Source organism: Lissotriton vulgaris, chromosome 2_1 (assembly GCF_964263255.1).
Source record: "Lissotriton vulgaris chromosome 2_1, aLisVul1.2, whole genome shotgun sequence".
In the NCBI taxonomy this organism is placed as follows: domain Eukaryota; kingdom Metazoa; phylum Chordata; class Amphibia; order Caudata; family Salamandridae; genus Lissotriton; species Lissotriton vulgaris.
In genome coordinates this window covers 1,527,478,462-1,527,503,873 of record NC_141687.1, presented here as the reverse complement: position 1 = coordinate 1,527,503,873, position 25,412 = coordinate 1,527,478,462, and the positions used below count along the sequence as shown (strand labels likewise).

Genomic DNA, 25,412 nt, shown 5'->3' with positions numbered 1-25,412 from the left:
ATCCAGATCCTTGCATTTATCTATATATATGTGATCCTATGATCGAATCATTTTAGTTCACTATGGGCTTCATTATAAAGGTACCCGTTGCAAGAGCTGGCGTTGTAAAATCCCCTAATTTGATTGATACCAGAGACACAGTAACTCTGGGGGGGGGGGTGAAGAAAAAGGGATTACAGTGAAACCCCAAGGTCCCCCCTTAGAAATGAGGAATTACATAGAAATGGGTCATTCTAGATTCAACTCCTCAGTCATCGGCCTCAGTCTTCGGCACCATGGAGTTGTTTCAGGAAATTACTAGCAGGACCAGTAATTCTTGTTACTGGAACCATTAACGTTATGAGGGGCCTCGTAACTGAGGTCTTACAATTTCGCAAATTAATTGATGTCACCAATACTCTATGTTAGTAGGGGCAATCCAAACTGCATGAAATATGGATGAGGACAAGCACTCACAGATGGGTCAGTAATCGAAATATGTCTTTTAAATATCATGTTACAAAACCAGAATAGCGACTACCAAAATATTGTGAATGTGTCATAAGTAAGTTCAGGTTCACCAGAAAAAGTTAGAGAGCAGGGGAATGTCCTGCTGCTGGTCATTTCTGTGATGTATTTGAAAATTGGAAGGGTAAAAGTGTAAGTTATGTCCAACCGAAAATTGGCACCACTGAAATCAATTTTTGGGACTGTAATTGATTGTGCAAAGGCCATAACAGTTCCAAACAATATCTGTCAATACAATAACACACAGGTAAAAGGCGCATATGAACATTGCCAGTTATACCCAACTACAGCCTTTAAGGCAAAGACTGTAAGGCCAGCCTTGTTCTCAGTTACTGTAAGGGAAAAACTCTTGTCAGACCTATAATTAATTATATACGGTCTCCTATAGGCTCAAACATTAGACAGGGTCCCAACCCTTATATCAAACATGAGAATTCATTTATGCCAGATTATAACAAATATTGTACAATAACAATTTATAAGTATCATATATTACATGACAAATTTATCATACAAAGATCAATAATTGCCTTGTTCTCAGACCAGCCGCTAACCTGAACTCAGTGATACATTGTAAAACTGTCCCAAAACTGGATGTTAAATGGATAATTTAGCTCTGTATTCTCCATAGCTCACTGATACATTGGCCAGACAAATCTCACCCTTTTGGCTAAGGGATGTAATAACTGACCCACGTCAATATATACTTATTTCAGAGGGTTGGAAGGAAGTGTGAAAAAAAGCAGGAAGCATTGTAGGGCAATGACTGAGGCAAAGAGCCTGATAACAAAATAGGTGACCCTCATTCACCATTGACGACTTTTTTTTATTTTGTATTGTAACATTGAGGCATTTTCCCACATGCCATGATTCATTACTTTATTTTAGTAAGGTTAGCAATGTCAAATATTCAAGCCAAATTTTTGATACCCCCAAAAAGTAAACAGAAAAACATCAATATGTACAGAACATACAGTGACATAATGTATGTGTTTCACACGACATTCTTCACAACTCACAACACATATAATAACAATACTGTCTGCACATTTAACATAGAGTGATTTCCCTGCTCTAAAAAAATTGTTTGGGCATATATATCCAGTTTCATTCAGTTCCACCTTTTAGTCATATTCCTGACTCGTGATTACCAAAAGGGAAGGTGGCTTTGTTATGGGTGTGCCCCCTGGGTATGTTAAGTGTATTGTTTTTATCCATCTGATGTGAGGCACCTATACAGTGCCAATGCTTTTCGATCTCCATGGGTACTGTCTTTTCGCTAAATCTTCATCAAGGCTGAATAAGTCCTTGGTGAAATGGTCAGGTGTGCCTAAAGGAAATCAAGCATTCATAAGTCACAGGCAGGTTCAGATAATGTTCTGTACATATTGTCGTTTTTCTGTTTATTTTTTGTGTCAGAAATTTGGATATTAGACATAGAAAACCTTCCTAGAGGAAAATAATTAATTGTGACACTTTCCTGGCACACCAGGGGATTGGACCTTGGACAACAAAGCCCAGTCCGCACCATCTCTTTAGGAGGCGGGCCAGGATTGTGAGTGGGAGACAGCGTTTACAACGCAGTCCTCACATCGCAGTTCCTTTACAACTTGGTTGTTACAACAACCGCGTTGTTAGAACGCAATGTCTTTACAACGCAAGTCATTAGATCGACTTGCTGTAGGGGGCGCTCTAACATAAGGAATAGTATCATTTTCTATTCCAACACCTTCCCTACTGTTGCGCAGGCTGGAGTTGGAATAGTAAATTATACTATTCCTAAGTCCAGCTCGCCCCCTACAGCAAGTTGATCTAATGACTTGCGTTGTAAAGGTATTGTGTTCTAACAATGCGGTCATTGTAACAACCGCGTTGTAAAGGAACATGATGTGATAGCATGCATAGTAACATGCTACATTCTTGTGAGCACTGTGCAGCTCCATCAATTTACTGCGGGCGCTGGAAACTTCTTTGCATGCCTGGGGCTTCAACCTTGGACCACAAAGTCCAGTCTGCACCAGTACTTTAAGAGGTCCGCCAACAATGTGGGCACCATGCAGCCGCTTAAGTTATTTGCAGGCTCCATGAGGTGCACCACCCTTTCTTCGACACGCCAGGAGATTGGACCTAGGATCACAAGGCCCAACCTGAGCCAGTGCTTAGGAGGAGAGGTCAGCATTGTGAGCACTACGTGATGTAGTAAGTCACTCTGAGGCTTCTGCTGTTACACACCACGTTATTCTATAAATTCATTGTGTGCTCGATGCATCAGACAAATCTTTCTCTGCATATCGAGGGCTTGGACTACAAAAGCCCATTCTGCATCAGGACTTCAGGAGGCGGGACAGCATTGTGAGCTCTGTGTGGCCCCATCAATTCATTGCGGAATCCACATGGCGCACAGGTGCGCAACACCCATTGAACTCACCGGGTTTCAGCCCCCTCCCCCCCCCCCGTCGTGTGTGGCAGCCCGGGATGAGACAGATCCCCGGCACACACAGAGCCGCACAGAAACGTTTCACAGGTCTTTAAAAGACCATTTGAATGTTAATTTGGCCTTGCCGTTGTTTCACCCCTTCTAAGAGCCCCTGCAGCTCCACTCTGCCATCTGATTAAAGGTTCAGCCCTCCCCGAAATTTTTTCTTAGCCCCCCCCCCCCGAAATTTGGCTCTGGTTGCGCCTCCGATGGCGCGCAACCCTTTCTTTGCACGTGGGTCTTGAACCTAGGATCACACAGCCCAATCTGCACCAGTACTTTAGGAGGCAGGACCAGCATTTTGTGTACCACGTGTCCAATAAATCCATTGTGGGCTCCCCGTGGTGCGCATGGCACATGTCAGAGCGAATACTGGGCCAAGAGCTAATGACATTTTAACACACAGAGAACATGGCTGTAGGAGAAAGTGGTCTAAGATCGTTCTTGAGACATTCAGTAAAAACCTGATTACATCATGTATTAAGGAGGGGAAACATCCTTTACCCCACATGCGTTACTCCGCAATCCCATTACCCTGCAGTTTTTACACCGCAAAATCTTTTACAACACAGGGTTTTACCCCGCAAACTATTACAATGCATTTCCCAAAGTAACGCCACAGTGGAGTTAGAGTAGTAAATTGCGTTGTAATGAGGAAAAATACTGTAGTCGTTTGCAGTACGAAGCCCTGCGTTGTAAAAGATTTTGCAATGTAAAAACTGCGTGGTAATGACACTGTGGAGTAACGCATGCGGGGTAAAGTGTCCTATTCATTTACGAGTCTGCTATGTGTCTTTCGAAAAAGTCTTCTAACCCTGCTATGCTGGACGTGTTAGGGGACATCTGCAATAAGATTTGTACTCATTTAACATGTAATAATCCTTCGGTGTCGCCTCCCCCATAGATGGTTTGACATTATCTTCTTTAAGGCATACAGGGAGCTTTGTAATGAGTTAAACCTTGTACCTAGGGATAGAGGTGTGATGGCAGCTTGCCGTATAAAATAGAAGCCAGTCCCAAAGAGGAGGAAGAACATTCTAAGGGAGGAAGCATGGGGTCATCTCGCCCTGGCTAGCATGCTCCATCATGGTGTCCTTTTTTGGGAAATAGTGAATGCACCAATCTTTTTGCTGGGGAGGGGAATGTTGTCTGTTCTCATATTGCCCAGGCCACTTGGGTTATGCATTTTAAAGGCTTATACATTACAGCTTTATGTGCCACTTGAAGTTGTCCCCTCTGTAGGCTCCTTAACCATTCTCTCTATTGTAGATTAAGTTTCTGAAGCATTAAATGGTTGGCCAAGAACATAGATCCCAGCCGTGACAAGGTACCCTAGCACCTTTATACTATGGGCATTGATCTTTGGGCCCTGTCCTCAATCAGGTATTTAAAGCTGCTGCAAGAGCTGGCATACCTCGTTCTTGGACCCATTCATTCATCATTCCGGTGTTCATGAATGATGCCACTTGCGACCCGTGATGTTACAGGCCCATCCACCTGATAGATTTAGCAGTAAAGGGAGTCAGTAGAGTGTTGTTATCTAATCTCATGACTTGGGCTGGTGGTAATGCAATTATTTCTGACCTTCAATGTGGCTTTAGACCTTGGCAGTGGACACTCGACCAATGTCTAAATCTGCATCTAATCATCAACAAATATGCCTTAGCCAAGTGGGGTAGTCTGCGCATGGTAATCATGAACCTTACCTCTGCATTTGACAGGGTAAAAAGGGCAAACTTTGGGCACTGTTGACATCTATTGGGGTTGCGCAAGACTTTGCCCTGTTTTTAAAGGATCTGCATAAGACATGCTAATTGCTGTGTATTATGGCACAGAGGGTCAGTGCACAGAGAGTTTCGGGGTACTGAAGGGGGTCAGACAGGGGTATATTTGGCCACTTTTTTAATAACTCTCTACAATAACCACCTGGAAATGACTCTCCTTCAGGGTGCCTAAGACGAGCCCCGAGTGGGTGATAGATGTATTCCGGCTCAATTATACACCGATGATGCCATTCTGTTACTGTGCAGATCCCTTGGTCTCAAATGTTTATGGAATCATTTGTTGCCTTTATGACTTCTTTGGACCTCTATACACATTTTTTAAAATCCCACATTATGATTCAGTCTACTAAAACTAGAAGATATATATTACAAGGAGTTGAAATGACTACGGTCTCAGTTTTCCGTTATCTAGGGGACCAATTTGACCAGAAAGACTTTTGGGCCACAGTACTAAACCTCCCAAAAAGTTTTTGATGACTAGATCTGTAACAGCCATTCTCAATTTTGCTGGGATCAAAGCCACTCAACAAAGCTGCTCAACACCATAGTAAAGATCTATCAAGCAAAATGTCTAGCTGCTGCTTCTTATGGAGCGGACATTTGGAGCTATATCGATACATCGATGCTACAAACGGAATCATTTTTTGAGGCATCTGCTGTCCTTTCAACAGAGCATTACAGCCTACATCACCCATGAGGAAATTGGTGTGGGTTAGATTTAAGACATGCTTGCCCTCTACTTAAGTGGCTTTCTGTTTTGGTTAGTGAGGAACCCACACTTAACTAAGACAGTTGAGGGCTTGTTTGAAGGGGAACACAAGATTCAATGGTTGAATTATGTTAGAAAAGCCTTCTACACTCTTGGTGGGTCAAACCTGTTTGATAACCCAGAGTTTGTTACAAAATCTGATTTGCAATAGACCATCTCAATTTCCACGTGCTCAAGGCGGGTGCAAAAGGAGCGAAGGAGATTAGGAAGCCCTCCGTGAGGGTCCAGGCCCCAGCCTTAACTATTTTAATAATGGAGCCATATTTATCTGTACGAAATGGTCTAATCATCGTTGCCTTATAACTAGATTCAGAATAAATATGGTCCATTATCTACTTGGAGTACAGAAAGGTTGGCCTCAGACTAATAGTAATAGTAATAGTGGGCGTGATTCCCTCTCAACTCAGGTAACACCTCATTTTATTTTCTTTTATGGGTTTTATGGGCACTAGCTATACTAGATTTATCGTTCCTCTGCTTAGAGGTCAGAATTTTAAGCCGACTGGGCCACAATTCTTAGGTCTTGCGCCTAGCTGTGCAGTGCGCAGCACTGCACGCTCAGATAGAGACTTTTTGTAGGGGTTTTAAAAAGCACCTAGGAATCGCACACACTTGTGCGTGTGCTTTCCTTTTGGCCCACGCTATTGGCATTTGCGTGCATCTTTTTATAAAAGACAGCATGCAACTGGCCAAAGGCGGGTGCATTGCTCCACCCATGGCCTATTGGTGTCGGTTACCCGCACCGCTGGCATGCCGTTTCAATTATCGTGCCCAGACACGGTCGTGATCATTAAAACCACATGGCTCGTTGTGGCACGCGGGTGCGCACCACTCGCGGGCTTTTACTTTTTGGATTCATTTCACAGGGAAGCAACTAAATGAAAGAAGAAAACTGAGGTGGGCTGCTCGCACGCACCACTCATTATAATATTTTATTTCTACCAGGGACACAGAGGGAGGGTGGCATGGTGGGAGCGTTTGAAGGGTGGGGCAATCAAAAGGTTTTAAGGCCACTGCCCTATTCGTAGTCATAAAAGTTTATATCTCTAGAAACATAAGTGTCTTTGAAGCAAAATCAACCAAGGTGGTATGTGGGATCGAGGCATGTCCCGGAACGTTTGCGAGAGCGGTCAGAAACCAGGTCCACTGCGTTTATTTAGAGACAAAACACTCCCTAGTGCTCCTGCCCAACCCTCCACACAGCGCACTTGCGAGCATTCCGCAGGCACATGCCAAGCAGGTTTGGGCCGCCTCAGCTGAGCCAGGCAACTCGAGACACATAGAGAGACACCAGGAATCTTCAAAAGGAATCTCAGCAAAAAACACCTCAGCGCGGCCGGGACGGGCCCCGCCCTTCAGTAATAACTTGCTCTATGTCAGGACGTCTACCCGGACAGTCACACCAATCCCCAGCAAGAACCCGACTTGTCACCTGCGGAAATAACTCCTCTTATGGACACACTCCCTCCAGGCAAACACCTACATACAGCCCCAGTCTTCTCGTCCCAGTGATAATTATGGAAACAGTCCCCGATACTGGCACCTACAGACAGCCATGGTTTGACCTTCCAGGTGGAAATACGTCATGTTATGGCAAAGCCCCCTCAATGATAACATATAGGCACAAAAACAGCTTCTCCTTTGTTCTGGAAATAATATCCAATATGGAACACTCCCTCAATCCCAACATCGCTCCACGGCCCCAGCTTGATTGAACCTATGGAAATAATTTGTGTAATGAAAACGCTCCCTTCCTTACATCCCTCTGATGTCCTTGCCTGGTGAAATAATTCCTATGGAAAGACTTAACAGAACAGCGCTGTACAGACCCAGCCCGCACTTCCTGGTTAAAGTGATACTGTTTCTTTGATAAGACTTATCTGCCATACACCGAGTGGGACTCGTTTACCCAAACAAATAAAATAAATAAATACATACATACTAGTTAAACTTCTGCCCAAAGCCCTCCAAGCATGCCACTAGCAAGGCATGCCAGAAGAACATAATCGCGTGGCAATCCATAGCAAAGATCTAGATCTCATTCTTACTGTAAGATACTGTTGTAGATGATTCTAGGACTCTAGTAAATATTCCCGATTTCATGCCCTTATGTGGTTATATCAAATCATACCCTTATATAGGCATACAAATCATACCCATATGAAGACATAGCCAATGCAGTCCAAATACGGCAAGGCTACTCCCATAGACTCCTAGAAAGCACAACACATTCTTAAACAAACCAAGCCTCTAGCAGCCTGCAAATTCCCTCTGCTTCTGTATTGATTTGTCCTAGAACTCCTGGAGTCCTGAAAAAACTGAGAGTTCTTAGTGACGTCTTATGCCCAACCTTACGTCAAACTCAGCACCTTCCAGGTATAAATATACCAACATCTGCCTTAAGCAACACACGGTGGTTTGGAGCAGATCAGCTTTCTACTTGCCCGACGCCCTGCTGATGCGAGTGCCGTAGGAAGCCAACCCTTCCTGCTGACACACGGAGAGAGAGCTGTCTTTTCTCCTGCCGAGAAATCCAGCTCCAATGTTTCCCTGTCACCCTTGCGAGTTGCTGGGAGATCGAGTCCTGAGAAAGAGATAAAAGACCCCCTTCATTCTATAACCAAGATACGGAGCGGATTAGACCCACAGAGAATTCTTCATTCAGATTCTTGGCAAAAACTGTAACTCATCTACTCCTTCCCTGTACTAGACTTAGGTTAGGTACACTGGGGTAGGCGTATCTTAGAAGCACCAGTTGAGTACGTTTAGTCATTATTTTATCATTGTATGTATTTTATCCATTTTAAGTATCTTATGGCTTAGAAACCGTATAAATGCTTTTACAGTATTATTTCATAATACTCATTTTACTGTACGCACTTTACTTTATGACAAGTATTGCAATTGTGGTAATTCACTTCTCTTGCATGAGAAAGTAGACGGCTCAATAAATAACATTTTTATTGAAAACGCCCGTCTCTCTATTTCTCTGCACTCCTGGTGAAACTAAACATGCACGAATAACTGAGTGAAATAGCTATCTATAGTTTTCGCGACTCTGGAGATATACTCCTTATTCTGGGAGCAAAGTTGTCATGTTTATGCGGTTGTCAGAAACTAATCCCTTCTTGTCTAAACAGGAGAGTTAACACCTTCTTGTTCACTCGAGAAAGTTTCTAGTGACCTCTGAGCTAGCTGGCACACACAATTAAGCCTAACATATTCAATAGAGACATAGTCGACCTCAGTCCTACGTCTACACTGTCGTTTATGTTATTTCGATGCACAGAGCCTATTGGGAATATAGGAACTACACTACATGGCGCCCAATGTTTGGTAAGGCGATAATTTAACGCTAGATACTAGAGTAACTCAGTTGTGCTTTTCACACAGACCTCTTTTTTCCGTAAAAACTCCAAAAGACGACTGGAGTGGGTAAAAGGTTAATATCCGCCAGAACTTAGTAGGAAGAGATTCCTATGTATTAGTTTTTGGTTTAGTCAACGTTGAAGGATACAGTGTTCCAAAATATTGTGCACCTAATCTTTGTTTCCTTGAAACTTGCTCTGAGAATTCTCAGTCAGCAAAATAACGGAGAGTAACGACGAAAGGGAGAGAGCTAGAATAGCAACTCAACTATTAGAGGAAGACACAAGTCTTCAGCAAAGCAACCTGGATGCGAAAAACATCCCGGTAAATGTAAGGAAGAGTGTAACTATAAAACTTATAGAATATGGTGTATCATCGAGAGGTGGTACAGTCATATTTGTGGTAGAGGCACATGAATATCGGCAGACAGAGGAATTCTATTCTTGGATAAATTTTCCAGCAGCAAATGCTGTAACACACGAGTTCCACTACTACAAAGCAGGGGAACCTCCGGCGGAATACGTTCCTTTCAAAGACGTTGAAATTCCACTAACTTACCAGGAGCATCAGCTCTGGTTTAATGGCACCCTAAAACATCAAAATCACATTACCAGACTCGGTCCACTAGGAAGACCAGGAGCCACATGGCCGGTTCTAGCCAGCTATACACCACATCCTGACATTGAAGAAATGTCAGACAGAGAACTTTTAGTTCAACTAAAACAATTAATTAAAATACATAGACAATTGGTACAATATGTCATGCGGATTCTAACAGCCCAACCGGCTGTAAAAATTCCACAGCACACCCCTCACCAGGGGAACACTAATAAAATTACACCACAGACTATACAATCAGTCATTGGTAAATTACCCGCAAAACGGGAACAAATTCCGTTCTGGATAGCTAAAAAAATTACTCAAATAGAGGCAGTATTTCCTGATACTACCCCTCACGAAAAACACAGAATTCTGGCAATGTGCCTTCCAATGGGGATTGCACCACATGTGGAAGACTGTGACACTTGGGGAATAGTCTTTGCTTCAATCTACACAAAAACACATGGTTTTCCATCTATGGCGGTTATACCAGATGTACTAAGAAAGATTCAAAATGAATACCGTCCAGAGCCTGCTTTAAATCTAGGTATGAAATTACGGAAAAGACTTTAAGCAAGTCTCGGCTATACTGCTAGCCAACATAAAAGGAGAAGCAGCATCCGTTGCTATCCGCCAGAAATTAAAAGAAACAGAAATAGCAGACCAACCTTTTGAACTTGCCAGCATAATTGAAAAATCCTATGAAGAATTAGGTAGAGACATTTTGGGTGGGAAACCACTAAAACCACATCTAACGGAAAATCCTGAAAATACTTTCATTAAAAATAATTTAATAACTCAAAAGAAGAAGTGGGAAGGTAATAAACAGACCTCTCCCAGAGAAAAACAGTTTCAGACCAGAGGAAAGTCACCCCAAAGGAGAGATAGATCTCCAGACCGGGGTATATTTGGCCACTTTTTTAATAACTCTCTACAATAACCACCTGGAAATGACTCTCCTTCAGGGTGCCTAGGACGAGCCCCGAGTGGGTGATAGATGTATTCCGGCTCAATTATACACCGATGATGCCATTCTGTTACTGTGCAGATCCCTTGGTCTCAAATGTTTATGGAATCATTTGTTGCCTTTATGACTTCTTTGGACCTCTATACACATTTTTTAAAATCCTACATTATGATTCAGTCTACTAAAACTAGAAGATATTTATTACAAGGAGTTGAAATGACTACGGTCTCAGTTTTCCGTTATCTAGGGGACCAATTTGACCAGAAAGACTTTTGGGCCACAGTACTAAACCTCCCAAAAAGTTTTTGATGACTAGATCTGTAACAGCCATTCTCAATTTTGCTGGGATCAAAGCCACTCAACAAAGCTGCTCAACACCATAGTAAAGATCTATCAAGCAAAATGTCTAGCTGCTGCTTCTTATGGAGCGGACATTTGGAGCTATATCGATACATCGATGCTACAAACGGAATCATTTTTTGAGGCATCTGCTGTCCTTTCAACAGAGCATTACAGCCTACATCACCCATGAGGAAATTGGTGTGGGTTAGATTTAAGACATGCTTGCCCTCTACTTAAGTGGCTTTCTGTTTTGGTTAGTGAGGAACCCACACTTAACTAAGACAGTTGAGGGCTTGTTTGAAGGGGAACACAAGATTCAATGGTTGAATTATGTTAGAAAAGCCTTCTACGCTCTTGGTGGGTCAAACCTGTTTGATAACCCAGAGTTTGTTACAAAATCTGATTTGCAATAGACCATCTCAATTTCCACGTGCTCAAGGCGGGTGCAAAAGGAGCGAAGGAGATTAGGAAGCCCTCCGTGAGGGTCCAGGCCCCAGCCTTAACTATTTTAATAATGGAGCCATATTTGTCTGTACGAAATGGTCTAATCATCGTTGCCTTATAACTAGATTCAGAATAAATATGGTCCATTATCTACTTGGAGTACAGAAAGGTTGGCCTCAGACTAATAGTAATAGTAATAGTGGGCGTGATTCCCTCTCAACTCAGGTAACACCTCATTTTATTTTCTTTTATGGGTTTTATGGGCACTAGCTATACTAGATTTATCGTTCCTCTGCTTAGAGGTCAGAATTTTAAGCCGACTGGGCCACAATTCTTAGGTCTTGCGCTTAGCTGTGCAGTGCGCAGCACTGCACGCTCAGCTAGAGACTTTTTGTAGGGGTTTTAAAAAGCACCTAGGAATCGCACACACTTGTGCGTGTGCTTTCCTTTTGGCCCACGCTATTGGCATTTGCGTGCATCTTTTTATAAAAGACAGCATGCAACTGGCCAAAGGCGGGTGCATTGCTCCACCCATGGCCTATTGGTGTCGGTTACCCGCACCGCTGGCATGCCGTTTCAATTATCGTGCCCAGACACGGTCGTGATCATTAAAACCACATGGCTCGTTGTGGCACGCGGGTGCGCACCACTCGCGGGCTTTTACTTTTTGGATTCATTTCACAGGGAAGCAACTAAATGAAAGAAGAAAACTGAGGTGGGCTGCTCGCACGCACCACTCATTATAATATTTTATTTCTACCAGGGACACAGAGGGAAGGTGGCATGGTGGGAGCGTTTGAAGGGTGGGGCAATCAAAAGGTTTTAAGGCCACTGCCCTATTCGTAGTCATAAAAGTTTATATCTCTAGAAACATAAGTGTCTTTGAAGCAAAATCAACCAAGGTGGTATGTGGGATCGAGGCATGTCCCGGAACGTTTGCGAGAGCGGTCAGAAACCAGGTCCACTGCGTTTATTTAGAGACAAAACACTCCCTAGTGCTCCTGCCCAACCCTCCACACAGCGCACTTGCGAGCATTCCGCAGGCACATGCCAAGCAGGTTTGGGCCGCCTCAGCTGAGCCAGGCAACTCGAGACACATAGAGAGACACCAGGAATCTTCAAAAGGAATCTCAGCAAAAAACACCTCAGCGCGGCCGGGACGGGCCCCGCCCTTCAGTAATAACTTGCTCTATGTCAGGACGTCTACCCGGACCGTCACACCAATCCCCAGCAAGAACCCGACTTGTCACCTGCGGAAATAACTCCTCTTATGGACACACTCCCTCCAGGCAAACACCTACATACAGCCCCAGTCTTCTCGTCCCAGTGATAATTATGGAAACAGTCCCCGATACTGGCACCTAAAGACAGCCATGGTTTGACCTTCCAGGTGGAAATACGTTATGTTATGGCAAAGCCCCCTCAATGATAACATATAGGCACAAAAACAGCTTCTCCTTTGTTCTGGAAATAATATCCAATATGGAACACTCCCTCAATCCCAACATCGCTCCACGGCCCCAGCTTGATTGAACCTATGGAAATAATTTGTGTAATGAAAACGCTCCCTTCCTTACATCCCTCTGATGTCCTTGCCTGGTGAAATAATTCCTATGGAAAGACTTAACAGAACAGCGCTGTACAGACCCAGCCCGCACTTCCTGGTTAAAGTGATACTGTTTCTTTGATAAGACTTATCTGCCATACACCGAGTGGGACTCGTTTACCCAAACAAATAAAATAAATAAATACATACATACTAGTTAAACTTCTGCCCAAAGCCCTCCAAGCATGCCACTAGCAAGGCATGCCAGAAGAACATAATCGCTTGGCAATCCAAAGCAAAGATCTAGATCTCATTCTTACTGTAAGATACTGTTGTAGATGATTCTAGGACTCTAGTAAATATTCCCGATTTCATGCCCTTATGTGGTTATATCAAATCATACCCTTATATAGGCATACGAATCATACCCATATGAAGACATAGCCAATGCAGTCCAAATACGGCAAGGCTACTCCCATAGACTCCTAGAAAGCACAACGCATTCTTAAACAAACCAAGCCTCTAGCAGCCCGCAAATTCCCTCTGCTTCTGTATTGATTTGTCCTAGAACTCCTGGAGTCCTGAAAAAACTGAGAGTTCTTAGTGACGTCTTATGTCCAACCTTACGTCAAACTCAGCACCTTCCAGGTATAAATATACCAACATCTGCCTTAAGCAACACACGGTGGTTTGGAGCAGATCAGCTTTCTACTTTCCCGACGCCCTGCTGATGCGAGTGCCGAAGGAAGCCGACCCTTCCTGCTGACACACTGAGAGAGAGCTGTCTTTTCTCCTGCCGAGAAATCCAGCTCCAATGTTTCCCTGTCACCCTTGCGAGTTGCTGGGAGATCGAGTCCTGAGAAAGAGATACAAGACCTCCTTCATTCTATAACCAAGATACGGAGCGGATTAGACCCACAGAGAATTCTTGATTCAGATTCTTGGCAAAAACTGTAACTCATCTACTCCTTCCCTGTACTAGGCTTAGGTTAGGTACACTGGGGTAGGCGTTTCTTAGAAACACCAGTTGAGTACGTTTAGTCATTATTTTATCATTGTATGTATTTTATCCATTTTAAGTATCTTATGGCTTAGAAACCATATAAATGCTTTTACAGTATTATTTCATAATACTCATTTTACTGTACGCACTTTACTTTATGACAAGTATTGCAATTGTGGTAATTCACTTCTCTTGCATGAGAAAGTAGACGGCTCAATAAATAACATTTTTATTGAAAACGCCCGTCTCTCTATTTCTCTGCACTCCTGGTGAAACTAAACATGCACAAATAACTGAGTGAAATAGCTATCTATAGTTATGCGACTCTGGAGATATACTCCTTATTCTGGGAGCAAAGTTGTCATGTTTATGCGGTTGTCAGAAACTAATCCCTTCTTGTCTAAACAGGAGAGTTAACACCTTCTTGTTCACTCGAGAAAGTTTCTAGTGACCTCTGAGCTAGCTGGCACACACAATTAAGTCTAACATATTCAATAGAGACCTAGTCGACCTCAGTCCTACGTCTACACTGTCGTTAATGTTATTTCGATGCACAGAGCCTATTGTGAATATAGGAACTACACTACATGGCGCCCAATGTTTGGTAAGGCGATAATTTAACGCTAGATACTAGAGTAACTCAGTTGTGCTTTTCACACAGACCTCTTTTTTCCGTAAATTCTCCAAAAGACGACTGGAGTGGGTAAAAGGTTAATATCTGCCAGAACTTAGTAGGAAGAGATTCCTATGTATTAGTTTTTGGTTTAGTCAACGTTGAAGGATACAGTGTTCCAAAATATTGTGCACCTAATCTTTGTTTCCTTGAAACTTGCTCTGAGAATTCTCAGTCAGCAAAATGACGGAGAGTAACGACGAAAGGGAGAGAGCTAGAATAGCACCTCAAATATTAGAGGAAGACACAAGTCTTCAGCAAAGCAACCTGGATGCGAAAAACATCCCGGTAAATGTAAGGAAGAGTGTAACTATAAAACTTATAGAAAATGGTGTATCATCGAGAGGTGGTACAGTCATATTTGTGGTAGAGGCACATGAATATCGGCAGACAGAGGTATTCTATTCTTGGATAAATTTTCCAGCAGCAAATGCTGTAACACACGAGTTCCACTACTACAAAGCAGGGGAACCTCCAGCGGAATACGTTCCTTTCAAAGACGTTGAAATTCCACTAACTTACCAGGAGCATCAGCTCTGGTTTAATGGCGCCCTAAAACATCAAAATCACATTACCAGACTCGGTCCACTAGGAAGACCAGGAGCCACATGGCCGGTTCTAGCCAGCTATACACCACATCCTGACATTGAAGAAATGTCAGACAGAGAACTTTTAGTTCAACTAAAACAATTAATTAAAATACATAGACAATTGGTACAATATGTCATGCGGATTCTAACAGCCCAACCGGCTGTAAAAATTCCACAGCACACCCCTCACCAGGGGAACACTAATAAAATTACACCACAGACTATACAATCAGTCATTGGTAAATTACCCGCAAAACGGGAACAAATTCCGTTCTGGATAGCTAAAAAAATTACTCAAATAGAGGCAGTATTTCCTGATACTACCCCTCACGAAAAACACAGAATTCTGACAATGTGCCTTCCAATGGGGATTGCACCACATGTGGAAGACTGTGACACTTGGGGAATAGTCTTTGCTTCAATCTACACAAAAACACATGGTTTTCCATCTATGGCGGTTATACCAGATGTACTAAGAAAGATTCAAAATGAATACCGTCCAAAGCCTGCTTTAAATCTAGGTATGAAATTACTGAAAAGACTTTAAGCAAGTCTCGGCTATACTGCTAGCCAACATAAAAGGAGAAGCAGCATCCGTTGCTACCCGCCAGAAATTAAAAGAAACATAAATAGCAGACCAACCTTTTGAACTTGCCAGAATAATTGAAAAATCCTATGAAGAATTAGGTAGAGACATTTTGGGTGGGAAACCACTAAAACCACATCTAACAGAAAATCCTGAAAATACTTTCATTAAAAATAATTTAATAACTCAAAAGAAGAAGTGGGAAGGTAATAAACAGACCTCTCCCAGAGAAAAACAGTTTCAGACCAGAGGAAAATCACCCCAAAGGAGAGATAGATCTCCAGACCGGGGAGGGGGTAGGTCTCCCCAACGGGAGCCTTCTGAGAAGAGATATAACCTTAGAAATAGGGAAAATTTGAGAAAACCTGACAGATATCAAGATATTGATACTCGTCCCTCTCGATCTTTTCAGACTTCCTCACAGAAATCGGAAAGAAGAGGACAATCAGAACATAAAGAAGAGCGCGTCAAGTCCAAAGATAAAGAACCTGCTCATCAAAGTAAAAAATTACAGTTTCCCAAAAAGAAGGTAGCCAGTATTAAAGTAAAACATGCCGAGGATTCTGAGGACACAACTCAAGAATGGAGAATGTGCCCAGACAATGCTAGACAGCGCAGCAGAAGTGACCATAGCTCGCAAGATCCTAATGAATCTTCTGGAGACAGTGGACACGAATGAATACCACACCACTGCTTACAAAAAACGTACAGTATAATACTCATTTTCGTGTACATACCATTTGAAATGAATCTTATGTATTGTGGGGTGGGATGGAAAACACATGCATAGATATGCTTAAACATTGCTTAGTATTTAGTAATGATGGAAATTATACGTGGAGTGGGTGTTGTAGATGATTCTAGGACTCTAGTAAATATTCCCGATTTCATGCCCTTATGTGGTTATATCAAATCCTACCCTTATAAAGGCATAAGAATCATACCCATATTAAGACATAGCCAATGCAGTCCAAATACGGCAAGGCTACTCCCATAGACTCCTAGAATGCACAACACGTTCTTAAACAAACCAAGCCTCTATCAGCCTGGGAATTCCCCCTGCTTCTGTATTGATTTGTCCTAGTACTCCTGGAGTCCTGAAAGAACTGAGAGTTCTTAGTGACGTCTTATGTCCAACCTTACGTCAAACTCGGCACCTTCCAGGTATAAATATACCAACTTCTGCCTTAAGCAACACACGGTGGTTTGGAGCAGATCGGCTATCTACTTGCCCGACGCCCTGATGATGCGAGTGCCGAAGGAAGACGACCCTCCCTGCTGACGCACTGAGAGAGACGCTGTCTTTTCTCCTGCCGAGAAATCCAGCTCCAGTGTTTCCCTGTCACCCTTGCGGGTTTCTGGGAGATCGAGTCCTGAGAAAGAGATACAAGACCTCCTTCATTCAATAACCAAGGTACGGAGCCGATTGGACCCACAGAGAATTCTTGATTCAGATTCTTGGCAAAAACTGTAACTCATCTACTCCTTCCCTGTACTAGGCTTAGGTTAGGTACACTGGGGTAGGCGTATCTTAGAAAGACCAGTTGAGTATGTTTAGTCATTATTTTATCATTGTATGTATGTTATCCATTTTAAGTATCTTATGGCTTAGAAACCATATAAATGCTTTTACAGTATTATTTCATAATACTAATTTTACTGTACGCACTTTACTTTATGACAAGTATTGCAATTGTGGCAATTCACTTCTCTTGCTTTATGAACACTGTGGACCAATATAGCATGTCACCCTTTAATAGTATTTTGAAGGCAATATTCCATGCATTCATTGCAGCTGTGTCGGACTCTGCACGGGGGTCTGGCAGAATGGAAGCCGAGATGCCTGGTCTCTACCCCGGCGGGAGGGGTTAGACAGTTGCATTCTTTCGGGCACTCACTGTGGCGTAGTCATTCTCAAGGGGCAAAAGAGGGGATTTTAGGTAAGCAGCGTCAACAAAAATAAAAGCCCACACAAAAAGAACCGTTCGATTTGAGGTCTACTGTGAAATGTCACCGTACATCCCTCACAAACCCCAAAGCTATGGTTGTCATCTCTGCTTAAACACAAAGGGGCAGATTTACAATAACTGGCACATCCCCAGGGATGCACCAGTTATTGTGTGCCGCAGCTCCACCACCCATGGTGCGCCGCATTTATAATGCGGCGCACCATGGGGCAAAAATGGCACAGATGCGTCACGCATCTGTGCCGTAAACGCAGCGCATTGCTGGAGTTGCGTCGCAAGCGCGACGCAGCTCCAGCAATGCTCTAGCGGGCCCTATCTGTCCAATGCTGTGTCAAGCCTTACGCCTGCTTCAAGCAGGCGCAGGGTTTTGACGCAGCATTGGCCGGAAAGTGACTGAGTGAAATCTTGTAGATTTCACTCAGCCACTTTTAGGAGGCGTTCCTGTACAGGAACACCCCCCCCCCTCCCCCCCTGCGCGGGATCGCCTCCTTATGGCGCAGGGCTTTACAACGTGACACATCTCCCAGATGCATCACGTTGTAAATACCCCGCACCATGGCGCATCTTTTGCGCCGCCGCTGCGTCACAAAAGTGATGCAACGGCGGCGTAAAAGAGGCGCAAGGGACTTGTAAATCTGCCCCTATATAAGTCATTTTACCGCCCTTTAAGCGACAACCCCATTTCTGGCATTTTTCATAAATGTAGGCGCATATAGACTTACTTTCAACTTGTCACATAAACCATCAGGTTAGCTTACCAGCTATGTATGGTGGCCAAGTATATCTGCTGGTAAAATCGTCAAGGTGCCTCGTTCATATGCTGTGTATAACCAGCAAATATAAGGCTTGAATACTAAAAAGCCTGGTGGCATAAGTGGTTAATGCACTTCACAAAAATGTATGTTGAAATACCTGCTCACAAGTTTGAATCCTAGCATGCTGAAAAGGGTGAACTTGTCTTCCTGTGAAAAATGTTTTTACCCTGCATATCATAGGTTTAGAACCCATGAGAAAAACAAGCATTTGCAATGCAATCGGTCTCGCAATACTGAAAGTTTGAGCTATTGGCGTTGCATTATTATTTGCAACGCCAATAGCTCAAACTTTCAGTAATGTTAGACCTATTGCATTGCAAATGCTTGTTATTTTTGCAGATGTTGTTGTTAGGGAACATGCGCTTCTCTGTTGTGTTTCTTTCAGGGGCGGTCAGATTACAATTGTCCTAGGATTGTTAGTTTCTTTTTTATCAGGATGTTTTCCATTAACCTTTGTGTTTTTTTTAGATATAAATCATGATGAGGTCTTATGGTTGGGCCTGGGATGTTTTTTAACATGTTTTTTAATGATGTATTTGTACTTTTTGTTGTTTTTTGTTGTTTAACTGAAATAAACGACTATAATGATGATGAATTGTGACATGTCGAAAAAGTTCTGCATATTACAATACAAAGTAAACACAACAATCTATTGTACATGTGTGTCACCTTTTTCCTTATCATTAATAAGTACCACTAACGTAATTTCCCTAAATACGGTCAACCCCATTTTATGAAGCGAAGAGTCTGAAGGACAATGAGAGAGGGCTTAAATCAGAGGAGTTCAACACAGGCCCAGGAGGACCGAATCCCTGTCATACTTTCAGGCTAACCGCTGACTATTTAATGCGAAAGAGGTCCATTTAGATTAAGTATATGCAAATGTATTTTACATGTGTATAGTGAAAATCTGATGCATCTTGCCTTCTTGGATCTATGTTGGACACACCTCCTTGAATAAACCCACACCAAACTCCCACTATGGTTGTACTTCATCCACTTGCCATAACCTTGATAAAAACAGGTGATTTGGCGACATATAGGTCAGTGTTGATGCCCACCAAACGTTGGCCTTCTTGACCATCATGCCCATGAAACCTGCTGGCACAACATTGTTAAGGCTGCAAGCTCAGACCAAGGACCCACAGTCCTGTTAGACAGTCCACCCAGGGCTTTAAGTGGGATCAAAAAACTGGGGGTCTCCCTTAGGGGTTTGCCAAATGTAATTCAAGGTGTGGCTTAATACACTTATGCTAAGAATCTGTGCTGAGCATAGTGTGCCACCCAGATGGTATTTTGCTGCTTTTGTCCATTTATCCAGATATATAATGCAACAAGTAACATTACACGTATTAATTAGCAAAACCTATGACTTTGTTGTATATAATATCAAAAATGGTTCATTTCTTGTAGGTGAGGTTGTGGAGTAAGGCTAGAGTAGCCGACCTTCGAGCTGAGAAAGCAGGTTCAAGACTGACATCCTGTGATTCAAAAAGGAGAAAACACATCCTTGTGTAATGTGACTGGTGCTCATGTTTGCGTTATATACAACCGAAAAACAAGCCACTTTGAAGTCACATCAAAAGCAGTGACAGGTGCTGCTATTGCAGAGCTAAAAAAAATGACCTACCCCCAGGGTATATATGGAGAGCCCGACAGGGACCGGTGTCAGCACCTGCTTTTAAGAACTAGCACCGGCAAGACCCGGCCCATTTAAAGCCCTGACCCCACCTCTATAACAAATATCATTATAACCTCTTGGTACTTACAAAAAATTTCATCTCGGCGAAGGTATCGTTGTTTTCCTCAAATGTCGAATTCTGGGGAATGACTGAGAGAAGTTCCCACTCGCCCGCGTCCATGAAGAGCCCGCTGACGTTTTGCACTTCTTCTGCTGTTCTCACTAACATAATGTTGATATCTTGAACTAGAGCAGAGGAAACACAAAAGATAATGCAGTGTAAAAATATTAAATCATGATATTAAATCCTAGTTATTGAACTTCTCCAAAATATGACTCAACCGTTTTGAAGATGGAAATAGTCTTAGGATTGTCTACATATTTGGCAAATTAGCAGAAGTCTGCAGGTCATACACTAAAAAGGCCTTTTCACTGTCCTTTTCTTGTAATTTGCCGCCACCACAAAGTCTCTTACGAGAAGCACTGCCCTACCTTGCCTAATGGAAGTGCAAGCCCAGCTCCTGTAATACGAAAAAAACAACAGTGGGGTCTGTTATGGACCACAATAGTTAAGTGTCCATGAGATTTTGTCCTTGATGGGCGAGGCTGTTTATGGCCCACTCCTCTGGCCAATGCATCCGAGAGCAGGCAGGCTGCGTTCGTTAAAAAAAAAAAAGGCAGCTATTTCTATTTATTTGTCCGAGGGTTTATTAATGCGACTTATATTGTTTCACGCCATTAAAACTATCAACAATCCTTGTATGTCAGCCAAGTTAGAAGTGGAGAAGTGTGGCTCAATGGTTAGAGGAAGCATACCCGGAAGCTGAGGTCAGACCCGGGACCAGGGTTCAATTCCCGACGCGGCAGGGTCTGAGCCCAAGTGTCCACGGACTCGATAATTCTCACTTTGGTGCCTACTCGAATCACGGGTTCACACTCTGCAACTCTGGGCAATAGCTTGCTTAATCTCCACTATGGCCCCCCACGGCGGGATGCCTGGCTTTCACCTTGGGGATGCCCAGTACGGGTCATCTCACAGGGAAAAGCCAGGACGGGTTCCCAATGCAAGCGCCGGGACACCCTGTTGGGGTAGCCGTATATAAGATACACTAAAAAAAAAAAAGTTATACGTGAGGGGATAAGATAGAGAAACCCCTACAGAAGACTGACGTGTCCAGGGGCAGTAAAAATACACCTAGAAGTCAAAATCATTTTTTTTGTACCTCTTGGATGGTGAGAAAATGTAAGTATAAGGAAGGACCGGGGGAAGAGAATTTCAAAGTGTACCCTATTGACAGCTAAAAGACCTTCCTCCATCTGGGAGGCATCTGGTGATAGGATTGTAATACAAAGTCACTACCACCTAACACCCACACTGTCACCTAGAGTCTATAACTATATCAATATCGTACATGTGTACACTGCACCTAATACCACTGTCTGAAAGCAATAATTCTTATACTGTGCCAACCACTTCCACCATAGTGTTTATCATACGCAGCCACACACGCTCCATATAAGCCACTGTTTGCACTCTTCCAACTACTCCCCAAACTTTTCCACCATCCTCAAATCTTATATAAATGTAACCACCACTTTCGCCAAAAATCTACAGCATTTGTATCCACCTTGCACAAGCACTTTCTCGCTCCATCACCTACACCTTTCACCCTACAGCACCATCTTGACAGCATATCCTTTACAACACCGCCTACAACCCATATTGCAGACTGTCATAGACAACCATGTACAACTTAAGAGTATGCCGGAAACCAACTACACCCTCATTTTTACCTTATCACCTCGACCAGCACCTACACCATTACCTACAAATATCAGCACCTACTGCCTACACCACCCAATTTAAATATACATTAGCTGCAACGTACACCAGCTATATCATTCACTATCACTATCATTCACTATTTTCTGCATAATCTGCCCCTCTGCATCCACCACCTATAACCTCTATGTCGCAGACTACACCAGCAGGTTATTTATCAACACCATCTGCAACTTAACCCCCACAACGAATACCTTACATGCCACCTCCGTCTGGCGCCGTATTCAACCTGCTCCACCCGCACAACATACACTACCCACCTGAAACCTCGCAGGTCAGGTACACCAAAATGAACATCCTAGATTATCTGTGCCACATCTTCTTCAAGCTACACCATCTACCTCATTCCCCATGTATGCCACTACCTGCACCACCTACACCCTATGTTACACACACTACATATCCTGGGCTCTCAAGTATCCCAGGTCCATGTAGGAGTAACACATCCAATCCAGGTTTTTCCTCTGTTTCCTGGTACTTGAAATTCTGGTTCTATAATGGGGGAAAAAACAGTAAAGGATGTGGCATAACGGCCATAGTTACCGACAAGGGAACTGGGGAACTAGATTAGAGTCTTGCCGTGGGTTCAACATACTGTGGTGCTGGACAAATCGCTTAATCACCCAGCTCCCTAAAAATGAATGTGTCCTTGTGTAACATAGCTCGTGCTCATGTAGAGCGCACCAGGACCTTTGCGTCGAATTTGCGCAATATAATAACTGCAAAAAAACCTCAATAACGAGTGCCAGTGTGCCAAGAAGATCTGGGGAACCTGATGTTCTGCATGTGATAGCTACACCACTGCATACAGCACATGCTTTTACACATAAGTTTAAACCATTTTTTATGCTTGCTAATTTCCAATATTTCAGTACCATTAAAGGAAGCCTGTGTTTTATAAAACCTTGAAGCTCTCAAAAAATTGCTCACTCCAGGATAGTCAACAGATCAATTGAATACCGCAATGGTAAGTGCTACTAAACTTTATCTGCCCGTCAAGCTCTACAACTTGTTTCACTCTTCAATTATATAACAGTTGTTTTTTTCAAAGCTTGTTTTCTTCGCTTGACATTCTCTGTGTTCTAAAGCGCCTTCCAGCTATGCATGACTCCAGGATGGAGTCTAGATCTGAAGGTCCATGAAGAGGCATGGGTGAACCAGGCAGATGAATTGAAGGCTTCTTTAGGGGTAGTAAGCGCAATATAAATTCAATTTAAATGTGGTTGCCGAGTGGCTCCCAAGTGTCTGAGAGCTATGATTGGGCACACAGAAAGATCTTCTGAGGGAAGGTGCATACTCTATGTATTGCTGGGGTTGTGCCTAACTTTTTTTTAACTCTGTGTTAGTTGGGGTTTTAGCTCAACTACTCCCTCTGCCTCACCCTCCCTTGTCTTCATCTCACCCTCGCCCACCTCACCCTCCTTTCTCCCAACTCGCCCTTCTCTCTCTTTCTCTCTCCATCTCACAGTCCTGTCTCTATACACCGCACCTCTTCTCCCATCGTCCCACCCTACTCTCTTTCATCCTTGCCCTTAACTCTCTCCGTCTCATCTTCTCTCAGCCTCACCTCACTGCTGCAGCCTGTGGGGTAACGAATTTGGGTCCATAAAGAATCTTGAGGCATATTATCAAGCCCCTTATCGCCGTGTTATTGGCACTTTTCTGCCGATAGCGGGGCAATATTTGCATCGCCCTATTATCAAGGCAGCGTTAAGTAAATTAACATGGCTTAAAGCCACATTAATTGACTTAACGCTGCCTTGGTAATAGGGCCCCTTTCACTATAAACTCTTTGTGAAAGGGGGCATGCAGTGGGTGTTGCAGTGAGCGTTCCACCACAATACTCATTCACTTTGACGCTGCCACCTATTATCAAGCTTGGCGATAATAGGTGGCAGCGCCAAATTTAACACCTGAAAAATCCTTTTGTTAAGGTGGCGAAACGAGCAGAAATGCTTCATTTCTCCTCGTTTTTGCTTTTTTCATGTGTGCTGCCTTGTGCAGCACACATGGAAAAAGCAAAACGCCAAGGTTTCTTTATGTGTGTCCCTTCCTTTACATAAACAAACCTCTTTTTAAAAATGCCAATTTGTAACTTACATGTGTGCTGCATGGTTTGTTTATGTGCAGGAAGGAACTCCTTCCTGAACATAAACAAACTTTGGTGCTCGCAGACACCCTTGCACTCTGGTGCAATGGTGCCTGCGCTGGCAATAAGTTGTAAAACCTACCGCCATCGCAGGGGGAAACGCTAGGCTGCACCATATCGTTGGTAATATGGTGCAGCCTACTGTTTCCGAAGTGGCGAAGAGAGGCGTTAAGCCAAGATGGCTAACGCCTTTCTTCGCCACTTTGTTGATAATTTGTCCCCTTGAACCTCTATTGTACCAGCAGGCGTTCATGTTTGTACGCGGGTGGGTGACCAGACCTTGCACTCTAGCTACAAATTACACTTTTTCTTTAGATAATGAGAGCCTATCCATATCCTATCCATGATTAATCTGTGTTTTGTCAGTGGAACTTGGCAGGAGTCTTTTCGCTTCAAAAAATTCAAAACGATTGACATTGTCATCGTTTGTTCTTCAAATAACCCTGCACATATCAGCAATATCCGAATTGTCATCATATTTTCAATCTCTTTTCCTGGCGTGGCAAAAGTCTATTCAGAACATTTTTGTCTCATGTCTGCTCTCATCTCTTAATTATTATGCGGCAGGCACTCTCTCCTTTGGTATACTGGGAGTGCGGCAGGATACCCAAGCAATTCACATATGAATGATACCGACACAGCTTCCTTTCCCAGTGACTGCCCGCCTATACCCCTGGCAGGTAAAGTAGCCGAAGGCACTGAAGCTAATCATGAATGTTAAACAATTGGACAGGGAATTCGAGGTTGCAGGCCCATGTGAAGCGTTGAGGAAAGGAACATAAGATGGGGTTGTACACGTGAATGGGCATCAGGCGCCATCCCAGCCCACCTGCACTTTTTTCCGGCTCAAAAATGACATCAGCTGTTTATTACTTCAATAAAGCATTCTAAACTTTAAAAAAAAATGACATCAGCAATAACGGTTTACTTCACGAGCTCCTTACTGCGTATGCGAAGGGGACAAGTGACGTACTTTTATGCAGCCAGCTGGTGAAAGTAAGCGTGCAGTTCTGCACGTCGAAGGGGAAGCTGTAGATGTCGAGGCTGCAGGCGGTCAGCACTTGGATCGGCTTGTAGTTCTTCACGTGGCCTGTGTTTTTCACATACACATACGGGATATCCGGTGACTTCCCAACGTCCACACTAAAAAACATACAAATGAAGTAACTTGTGACGAAGCAAAGGCAAGTAAGCCTACATTGACCTCTTGGGTCTTGACCTGAGAAAATCTGCTATGTGTATATATGTATATAGAGATAACTCTAATGACTATTATATGCAGTAGACAATTGTACTCTCTA

At 43.3% G+C, this 25,412-nt stretch overlaps 1 protein-coding gene across 1 annotated transcript in view; it reads right to left on the bottom strand.

Annotated features, from left to right (window-relative positions):
- The window catches only part of LOC147732844 (5-hydroxytryptamine receptor 3A-like), a 63,146-nt gene that overhangs the window by 14,821 nt on the left and 22,913 nt on the right, over positions 1-25,412 (bottom strand). Inside the window, 2 exon segments of the mRNA XM_086954842.1 lie at positions 20,208-20,365; positions 25,085-25,254. Of these exon segments, the coding sequence (XP_086810968.1) occupies positions 20,208-20,365; positions 25,085-25,254 (328 nt within the window).